The sequence below is a fragment of the Phyllostomus hastatus genome, unplaced genomic scaffold (assembly GCF_019186645.2).
Source record: "Phyllostomus hastatus isolate PE091 unplaced genomic scaffold, TTU_PhHast_1.1 phas_scaffold_39, whole genome shotgun sequence".
In the NCBI taxonomy this organism is placed as follows: domain Eukaryota; kingdom Metazoa; phylum Chordata; class Mammalia; order Chiroptera; family Phyllostomidae; genus Phyllostomus; species Phyllostomus hastatus.
Window position 1 is genome coordinate 29,889,039 of NW_025334028.1, and position 10,918 is coordinate 29,899,956.

At 39.5% G+C, this 10,918-nt stretch overlaps 1 protein-coding gene across 1 annotated transcript; it reads left to right on the top strand.

The window, feature by feature from the left end:
* The first annotated feature begins 357 nt into the window (after window positions 1-357).
* On the top strand, window positions 358-5,476 carry RPL34 (ribosomal protein L34). Its single transcript, XM_045820458.1, has 5 exons — window positions 358-414; window positions 1,951-2,024; window positions 2,107-2,206; window positions 2,525-2,628; window positions 5,351-5,476. The coding sequence occupies exons 2-5, from the start codon at window positions 1,960-1,962 to the stop codon at window positions 5,433-5,435; spliced, it is 354 nt and encodes a 117-aa protein (XP_045676414.1). The 5' UTR covers window positions 358-414; window positions 1,951-1,959; the 3' UTR covers window positions 5,436-5,476.
* The last annotated feature ends 5,442 nt before the right edge of the window (window positions 5,477-10,918 follow it).

Consider the following 10,918-nt stretch of genomic DNA (forward strand, 5'->3'; position numbering starts at 1 on the left):
AGTCGCGTACTTAGTAGTGTCAGAATTGGGATGTAAACCCAGGTCTAATCCCAAAACTGGAGCTCTTTAGGTTAAATGTGTCACAGCGTCCTTAGAAACGAAGGACAGTGATTTTTGTCCTGCCTCTGCCCTTCGCAGCTCCTTTGCCACTTGCATTTGCTCCTAAGCAACTCCCCGAAGATCTTCGCGTGGCGAAGTCAGTCTCTCACACAAGAAGCGACTCGTCGTTTGCCGTACAACGTGGCGGCGCTATGCCTCCTCGTCCATGTGGGAAGGCTGCGTTGTATCCGTACAACATGGCGGCACTCTCGTACCACGCCTCTGGTTCTGACGTAACCTCCTGTCGTGCTTAGTCGATTGTACCTTTGAACTCGGAAGCGCTCTCCTTTCCTCTTCCGGGAACGGTGTTATTAGGTATGGTTGCTTTTTCGTTCTCCCTGTAGTTTCTCCTGTTACAATCGGCTGCCATCCAGGGAGTTGCGGCAGCCGAGATCTATCAGACGCAGTCTTTTTGAGTTGGCGTGGGGGTAAAGGCTCTGGAGGAAGGTTGGTGGTGAGCAGGTCCCCGACTTTTAGCTTCAGACACCTCTTCACCTTAACCTCGAGTGTCGTGAGGGGTTGGAGCTCGCAGCCCGGCACTTCGCCGCTAGTGAAGACCCGCGTTTGGAGACCTACGGTTTGTGGTGCGGCTGGTCGAGATTACGGGAAATGGCCGAACAGTTTCGTACTTAGGCCGATGTTTTAACACCGCTCCTGTGGATGTTCTCAGGCTTGTGGATGGCGGACGACCGACATGTTTCAAACGTTCCCCTTCTCCCCTCAGGCCAAATAGCAAGGAAGATTTTCTTTTTAATGTGTTAAAAAGGGGTTTTCTGTAGTAGTTTTAGAGATGCAAACGCAATAGTGGTTAATTGGGTCACTCACCTTGGCCTTCCGTTTAGGTATTGTTGTCTAACAGGTGTGTTTTAGTGTAATGTTAGTAAGGATCCTGTAATAATAAATGCAGGCCGTTTTCAAATAACAGGACTGTGATGTAATGGCTACAAAATTCAGGAAAGAAAATGAGGCTGACTCAAGTCTTGCTTATGATTTCATGTTACTTTGTGTAGTTCACTGAATAACTTCAGTCATTCATTTATATATTGGATTGACCCAAAAGTTTGTTTTGTTTTTTACTTACCATGGTTCTAACAGTGTTTAGTTTAACTTCATGGGAAACAGTTTTGTTAGATTGTATTGTGACAGCTGTCATGTCAGCATATGATTTCAAAAAAATCAAATTTGGTTAGTTTTTGTGTAGTTACTTTAATTTGAAAATGGAAGAAAATATGCAACATTTCCAGTGTATTATGCTTTTTATTATTTCAAGAAATGTAAAAACGCAACTGAAATGCAAAAAAAAAAATTTGTTAAGTATATGGAGAAGGTTCTGTGATTGATCAAACGTGTCAAAAGTAGTTGTGAAGTTTCTTGGTACTACTGACATTTTGGCCAATAATTCTTTGCTGTGGGGCTGTTTCATGCACTGGAAGCTGTTTAGCAGCACCCCTGGCCTCTACCCACTAGAAGCCAATAGCGGGAGATAGCTGACATACTCAAAATATCCAAATCAATAAAGTTATTAATGAACAGGAAAATGTGTCTTTTATTTTACAGAGAAAAACATGGATTTTTTTTTGGCCAACCCCGTATCTGTATAACCAATTTCCTAAGTGTTACCGAAGTTAGTTTTAAATGGCTGGCACTTAAGTTGAACCAGGTGCTGCTTTTTGGGCAAGATGAGCATCTGCTATGTGCCAGGCTAATAAAAGTAGTTTCAAAAAGTGAACCCCTTTCATAGATAACTTAATTAAGGATATTACGGATAGGGATAATGGGTAAATTGAGTGATGCTGTTTTGTTTTGAAGTGAATTATTTCTGCAATGACATTTTATTCCTTCTTAATTTAGGGATTCACAATGGTCCAGCGTTTGACATACCGTCGGAGGCTGTCCTACAATACAGCCTCTAACAAAACTAGGCTGTAAGTATTACTAAAGTTTAAAATACGTGTTGTCATTTACTCTGCAGAATGCTGAGCTATTGTCTGTCCTCTCATATTCTAGGTCCCGAACCCCTGGCAATAGAATTGTTTACCTTTATACCAAAAAGGTTGGGAAAGCACCAAAATCGGCATGTGGCGTGTGCCCAGGCCGACTTCGTGGGGTAAGTGAGCCGGTTGCTCCGGAAGAGTTAACGGGTTGAAGTTTTGAGCATTAATTTCTGGTATGGAAATGTTGAAGGAGGGGCCACCATTAGGGGAGGTGAGAAATTACTGAACATCCAGACCTGGTAAGAACATAGATTTCCTTTTAAAGCCAGTATGACAGATAAACTGAAATGTCTTTCACATATATCAGTATACCATTCCCTTTTGGAACCCAGTTTAATGTTTGCACTTAACCACTTTCTGAAAAAGAAAAAAATTGGCTCTGTTTCTGTAAAAAGTATCACAAAAATAATCTCAGCATTTTCTATACGCAGGTCCGTGCTGTGAGGCCTAAAGTTCTAATGAGGTTGTCTAAAACGAAAAAACATGTCAGCAGGGCCTATGGTGGATCCATGTGTGCTAAGTGTGTCCGTGACAGGTAAATATAACTCCTAGATCAAAAGGGATTTCTTAGGCAAGTGTGTGAGTCTAATTGTGCATGCTGTTCCTAGAGGACAAGTGAAGAAGATCATTTAAACAGAAGTTGCATGCTTTAGGATCCTTCCTAGACTAGGGATAATTAGTGCAGTACAAACTAATAAATGATATTAGTTCAAAATAATTCATTAGGATTTTGGCCATCTTTATGCTAGATTTGGAAATTAAAATGATCCTGGTCTTGTGGGGGAGGCAGGTAAGAAACTATTGATTATTGGGCATTAAGATAGATGGAGAGTGGGAAGAATTAAAAGCAGAAACAAAGTAGATGTATGTAGTTCTAGTGTGGCTGGAACAGAGAATAGTGGGAGCTGGTGGACAAGAAAGGGGGGAAAGTCCCAGATCATGAAGAACAATTTTTAGCTTGATTCTTAAAAATGAGGGAAATTGAAGGGTTTAAGAAGGGCAGGGAAACCTTTGGTGTGCCAGAAACTAAAACTACAGCAGGATGGATGCTGAAATCATTCTTTCAACAAAAGGCGAGTAGTGCTTGGAACAGTTTCTCTAGTTTGTCAGAGCTAATGAAATGGCCCTCATTAAAACCTGGAGGCTGGAAAGGAGTGGTTCAGGTCGACAGGCTAGGTCTTCTGGGTATGTGAAAGCAGGATAGACAGGAGTAGAAGCAGTGGAGTTTATGGTGGTAACTTTTTAAGATTTTGTTTATCTATTTTCAGAGAGAGAGGAAAGAGAGGGAGAGAAACATCAGTGTGTGGTTGCCTCTCACATCCCCGCCCCCCGCCTCAGCCCATAGCCTGTGAACAATCCATTGAGCTACACCAGCCAGGGGTACTCCGCATTTTTATAATGAATGGTGTTGCTGGTTTTTGTTTTCTTGTGAAGAAACCAAGACTTGTTGCTTAAATTCACATAGCTGGTAAGGTGCAGCCCTGGGAATTTATACTAGGCTTCATTAAGACCTTGCTCTTAACCCCACTGACTATATTAAATTGTCTCCAAAGGCCTAAGTGGCCGGATGATGGGTTTCTGCAAGTGAAGAAGGTGGTTCGGAATAGTACTCTGCCTCCAGTCTATTCAGATAGTTCTGTAAAGTGGTCTGGTCAAGTTTCTGAACCAGATCTGACACACCAGCCTTTGCAAATTCATTTTGCCTTTTAGGAGTTAATTTGTAAGGGGATGGAAGGCATGTTATGTGAATACAAATACATGATAAATACAGGGCCCAGCACAAATAACACCCCCTTTTTATTACAAAACCATAAACATGTAATTCTGTAACATAACAATGTCACACAAGCACACCATACGACATTTTAGGTGAAATGTCGAATTAAAACTATAAATTACTGCACTCATATTATTGCCCTACCAACCACACTTAAGCAGGCCTTCTGCCGGACACTGTATAACAGGTGAAATGCAGGAGAACTTAACTCAGAAGTTTGGGAGGAGAAATTACTTGCAAGTGGCTGGGAATCTAGGAATGGCATTTAAGGTGGAAACCAAGAGGTTGTAGGGGCACTGAAGGCAGAGAACACACATAGGCTTGGTCTGGCACACTGAGGGTATGAAAAGCATAAATGAAACTGGAAAGGCACATTGGAGATGAAACGGTTATACATTTCCAGCAATAGGAGTTTGGCTTTTCACTGGTCTTCCCAGACTTTGGCAGTCATGCTCATATGGGACGTTTATTAAAAGTACAGTTGTCAGGCCCTAGCTCCTGGAAAGTTGGGTTTGAATCTAGGACACAGCATTTGGATTAGCATCTGCTATGTTAAGTTTAGGGAATTTTTAAGTGTCCCGAGAAAGAGTGGCATCAGTCGTATTTCTGTCGTGTGATTGCTGCAGGAATCCCAGCGTTTTGAGTCTAGGTTACTAGGTAACCAGAGGTACCAGTGGTGAAGATCAGCGGGACAAGTTTCTGTGGGATTAAATGAGTGTTTTAGCTCTGGAGGTAACTTTGCTTTAACAAATAGTGTAGTGCCTGTTCTTTTCCAGGTCCTGTATACTACTTGCAGTGATTGATAAAAACGTACTTTGTCTCTAAATGGAAATTCAAAGTACAGAAATTGCAAATCCTTCCAAATTTAATCTTTATAAAAACTCTGTGAAATATGTATGAAAGTATTCTGTGCTCTATGATGGAAAAGGTAGTTTGCCCAAGATCACAATGGTAGATTTGGCCTCAGACATTCAGTCTCCAGAATCCTTGCTCCTGATAAAATACCTCTTGCAAATATGTTTTACCCCTTCATTTTGGTTCCCAACACATAACTCCTTCCTGTGTTTTTACTGGAAATTTTTGATAATGCGGTGAAAACATTTTAAGACATTTTATAAATCAAGTAGTGTCATTGGCCCTGGATCCTGATGAAATGCAGTTAAATAAAAGCTACTACAGTAGCAGAGAGCAGTCTACTGTGGTGGTGTTCTTATAGTTTATCATGACTCCGAAGGAGAGGAGAAGTACTGCTGGCATAGAGAAGAAGAATTACCTGCTTTAAATGCCAGTGTGTAGGGAGAGACCTTAGGTTGAAAAGGTCTGTCCATATAATTTCAATTTTTAATTTTTATTTGTGGGTTTTGTTTACTTTTCTGAGTGTCTTTCCTGATAGCTTTCCTTAGTTCTTTTCTGCCTTTTCCTGCCTTTGTTAAGTCAGTGTTATTTGGGTTTTAACTGTATTTCATATTTTCCTTTCTAGGATCAAGCGTGCTTTCCTTATTGAGGAGCAGAAAATTGTTGTGAAAGTATTGAAGGCACAAGCACAGAGTCAAAAAGCTAAATAAAAAATGGAGCTTTTCTGAGTAATAAAAATAGTTAAAAGGCTTGTTCTGTTATTTGTGTTGTAATTTGTTAGTATACCGGTTAGATGCAGTCTGTATCTGGGGACCCTCTAATTTCTAAATTTTTACTTTTTCTGACTGATACTGTTATACAGAAGAGCAGTTGGGTCCAGATGCCCGCCTGTCATCCTCTAGGCCAAAGGTGGCAAACACAAGGGCTGGATCCAGTCTGGCACCTTGTTTCTACCCAGCTGCAGCACCAAGCTCCTTGCCTGTAGTTAAAGAGTAGTTACATTGATACAGTCCTAAAATTACATTCAGCCCTTTAAAGGCAACTGCAAGGCTGATATGGCCCCCTGGTGAAAATGAGTTTGACACCCCTGCTCTAGGCATAACCCCAGAGGCAAAGGTTTGGTGATAAAGGAAAGGAGTCCTTATTCAAAGCATCACAATTTTGGAATAACAGCTTTCCACATGCATTAGTCACTTAAACTTATCAATTAAGGCTGAACTTCAACACCTCAGTTCTATAATTTACGTTTAAATTATCTAATTTCAATAGGATTAGTTTACAAACCAAAACAACGTAAGATACAAAAGCTACACATTTTAAGAAGAGGAGCAGTCTTCTGCTTCATGTCCCCTGTAAATCACCCTGCCACCCTCTGCCAGGGCAGCCCAGTCTGGGGAGATGCAGGCAATTGCCCCAGGATCATCCAGGTACCCTCAAGGCAGAGATTTCTGGCCAGTCTGAGCTCAAGAGTGCTGCTTTTGTTTAAGATCTCGCCCATAATTCCATGCACTCGAGGCATTCAGTTTAGCCAGTCCCATCTGAGACTTGACCATTGCCTCTGCAAACTCCTACATCCCTTTCCCTGCTCCCCATTGATGTGATCAGAGAACTATCAAGCAGTGATTTTCTTTCAACCTTTTCCATATCATGGCACACAAAAAAAATTGTGGTACACCAAAAAATGTTAACTAATTTTTGCTAATCTGACAAAATAGGTGTAATTTTGATTGACTTACAAAAATGTATAAAAAGTTAAGTGCCTATACTTCTATATAAGGATTAACCAATCAGGTTCAGCCTTATGCACATGACCGATAACAACTATTACATGATCTGTATATTTATGGTTCAAGAAAGGGCATTCACAGTAGATACTTTTGTGTTGGCTGTTGTCACTCTTAGCTAAAGGAAAAGGTCAGTGCCCCTGAGTAATACTAGTCAGGTATTGCATGTTTTAAAATTCTGGCAGTACACTTTTGAAAACCACAGTAATGAGAAGTCAATGATAGAATTTTTTTATGGCAACTAAAGGAAGTTTGAGAAGAGTGGCCCTTAGAGCTAAAGGTCTCTGAATACAGCTTGGATCATTCATGTAACGGCTCCTTCACCAAAGTGTGTAGGACAGAGACCACAGTGTTCAAGTTGGAATGGAACTTTTTACATCATTAAATCCTCTATTTCCTAGGTTTATTTTCAAAATGGTCTATTTTGGAGAGTGAAACTCAGCAAATAACTGTGTACAAATCATGTCTAGTGAATTGAAATTCAGATTTATGTTGGGCCTGTAATGCAAATCAGAGCATTAGAATAATAAAGGTATACAGGGTGGGACAAAAGGAGGTTTACAGTTGTTTGTATAGGAAATTAATAGGAGAATGAACTCGTACTCACAGCTGTAAACCTACTTTTGCCCTACCCTGTATTTTTCTCTGAACTACGTAATACTGTTTCTGACAATTTGTAATAATACAAAGGTATATAAAGATTTTAATAGTTCATTCTTACAGTGCTGAGACAGTACCAAGCATCCATCCAAATATTCTACATGCATTACTTCTGAATTGTCCTCCAAGACCATTTTTTCAAGCCATGTCAATCTTACTTCTAATCTCAAGAGTAGAAAGCAGAGCCCCCAGGCTACTTGCACAAGCCAAGAAATCTAGAAACTCAGCTGAAAATTCTGTAAAATTTGACCCTTTTTCTGTAAACATTGCTGTTGGCCTGATATTTATACAGGGGAGCATTTTCTCTTTATAATAAATGCAGTGCCCTTTTCTAAGGAAGGAAAAAGGCAGAAATCTTCCTTCCCTCTTGAAAATTTCATTGCACCACACTGTCAGCTAACTTCTTTGGTTGATTTTTTATCAACATTTTGCAGAAGAGAGCAAATTGGCTAGGCTGGCATTTGAACTGAGACAGTTAAATATCTCTTTTTAACAATATTGATAGTATCTCCATAATGATACCTATTTGCCATGACACATCAAAGTGCTTAACATCTTCATTTAGTCTTCCCAACACCCCTGTGACACCTTTGTTATCCCCATTTTATAAATGTTACACAGATGCTGTGATATTACCCATTAGAATTTTTGCACATGTGTTTAGGGAGTTGAGATTGAGTGATGGCTCACCCCTAATAAATACTTTAGCACAGGAAGTGATACTGAGGCCCCTGTTTACATTGTCTCAGGTGATTGAGATCCGTCATGTTTCCCCCAAATGCCTTTCCACTTGGATTGTTAAACAACCAGAACAATATGATTATTTTAAGTAATGTTTAATCACAACGCAAGAAGATTTTTAATAGGTATATAATTGAAAAGCATTGGATTCTGAGGTAGATTAACAGCTCGTTTCTCCATGTTTTAGTGAAGCTGACAGGTACCTCATGGGTCTGCTTTGTGATCATGTAGGGTGTTTGGTGTAACGATCTAAAAGTTGTTACTTGTAAAATAACACTCTCAAAAACAATGACTTAAAATTTATATTTAGTTATTTAATTGCTTTGTAAATGAATCTAGTTTTTGAAATGCTTGAGATGTAATTTTTAGTAATAGCCTTGGAGGGAAAGCCTCCCTTTGTCTGTCAGGACTCTTCCCACTGAGAAAAGTTCTGTAAACAACGTGACTGAACACAGGCTCTAATGTGAGGACTATCGAGTTTCAACAAAATAAACGGGTTAACTTCGAAATTCGAGAAAACTGAAGCATTAAATTTTCAAAGAATTCTTCATGTTAAATGGTTTAACCTTTTCCAAATTGGAAATGTTTTCACTTTTCTTATAAAACATCTTTGTAGGCAATTTAGAAAGTATGGGAAAAGAATGAAAAAAATCCCCTTTAATTTCAGTATGCAGATAATCATTTTTAACAGTTTGATGTCTTCACATTTTGTTTTCTAGGTATAAGACAGACATTTTAAATCAAAATTGGAAGCATGGCTTATATATAAATTTGCAACATTCTTTCTACCCTTAACCCCTGTGAACCTATTTCTTTTGAAAAATTAATTTAGTGACTGAAAATGCCATCAAATCTATGTGCCATAATTTAAGTATTCCCTTTCTTTTGAATATTTGAGCTGTTTCTAATGTTTCCGTATTTTAACACTTGTGAGCATTCTTATATATATAATTCATTTATGCTGTTTGTTTTAATTCCTAAGGTGGCATAAAATACAGTACTTCAACAATCAAGTTTAATTACTGGGGTTACAATGATGTCTCCTAGGTGTTTTAGCCTGCTTTAGTACTTCGGTAACAAAGTACTGTAGACGGGGTGGCTTAACAACAACCATTTATTTCTCACTGTCCTGAAGACTGGGAAGTCACGGTGCTGGCAGATTCAGTTCTCGGTGAGGGCCTGCTTGGTGGTTTGCAGAGAGCCGTCTTCTTGCATCCTCACATTATGCAGAGCACAGAGAGAGGCAAGCTCTCTTGTCTCTGCTCTTACAAGGGCACTAAAACCATAAAGAGCGTTCCAACATCATGACTTAATTACCTCCCAAAGGCCCCCACCTCTTAATACATTGGGGATTGGGGGTCCACTATGTGAATTTTGGAGGAACACAAACATATATAGCACTAACACATTTCACATGCATAACAGTAAGGATGTGAATTGTGCCTGGTTGGTGGCCATTTCTTCACCTGTGTTAGTTAGCCACTTATGTCCTTGACCATAGATCATACTTCACCCTCCCTTTGCTAACGCTCCCCACCTCCCTCTCTCACTCTCCCAGTCCAGTTCTCTCCTCTCACTCCAACACTCGCAGGGGTGCTGAGCTCGTGTCATGCCAGGCAGATGTGGAAGACTGTAGTCTGGTGTGAACACAGTGCTAGTTCTGTCCAAGTGACCAAAATGGATTCTACACTGTTCTAGGTTTTGATTTTATTTTTCAAAAAGTTTTATTGAATCCAGTTCTGTGTGTATGACTTGAAGTATTTTTGACAGGTTCCTAAAAGGACATGTGAATGTAGTCAGTGGTTCCTTTTTAGAGTCTAATGTTTCTCCTTCCATTGAATTGCTTATAGATTCTATTGGAAGAATGCAGGGTGGGGGGTAAGAGGAGTGTTTCGCCCTTAAAAGCAGAAACTATTCATATATTTAAATAAGTAGATCAAGTTTATTTTCAGCAGTGTAATAACATACACTTTTTACCCTAATGATTTGGAGCTTGGGCTCCCAGAACTTTGACAGGCAGGGCTGTACCCAGCTCTATGTAAACCATTTTATCCTACTAACTAAAATCACATGCAGGCATACCTTAGAGACATTGCGGTTTTGCTTCCCAACCCCACCACAATAAAGCAAACATCACAATAAAGCAAGTCACATGAAGTTTTTGATTTCCCAGTGGATATAAACTTATACTATACTGTAGTCCATTAAGTGTGTAATAGCATTATGTCCAGAAAAAGGCACATGCTTTAATTAAAAAAATACTTTATTGCTAAAAATCACTAACCATCATCTGAGCTTTCAGCAAGTCCTAATCTTTTTGCTGGTTAGCCTTACCCTCAATTTGTAAAAAAACACAGTATCTGTGGAGAGCAACCAAGTGAGGCACAGTAAAAGGATGCACACCTCTACTGATCTCTGCAGGAAGATTGTGAAGCAGGGCTGAATACTGTGATTTTCTCTGAGTTAGATCACTTACTGCTGGTCAGTAATTATTAGATATCACCGATAGAAGCAGTGGTGCATGGCTCATCCTGGGTGTCAGAGCCAACTGCGTGTCTCCCTTTCCAGCGCCATGTTGTGATGTCAGGTGCATACCTCGAAATTGGCACGGCAGAAGTATTTACACTTGGGACACCAGCAAACCACTTCATGAGTTTTCTTTCTAAAGGATAAGATTCACAATATTTCTAGATCAAAAGATGCTTTCTGATTTCTAAAATATTAGCTACTCAATTTTGAATAAATTTTGAATGTTTCTGGTTAATTTGAATGACTACATAGATATTTTTGCCATTCATTTACATTCTTTTATAATTTGCCTTAGCTTTCATTCATCCACTCAACAAATATTTATTAGAAACCACTATGTTCCAGAAATTGTGCTGCTGGGTATATATTAATACAACTGTCAACAGAGCGGACTCTTATTCTGCTCTCATGGTACATGGGGAGATCATGTTAAATGAGGATACAAATACGTTTTTAATTGCACACATTAGGATAAGAGT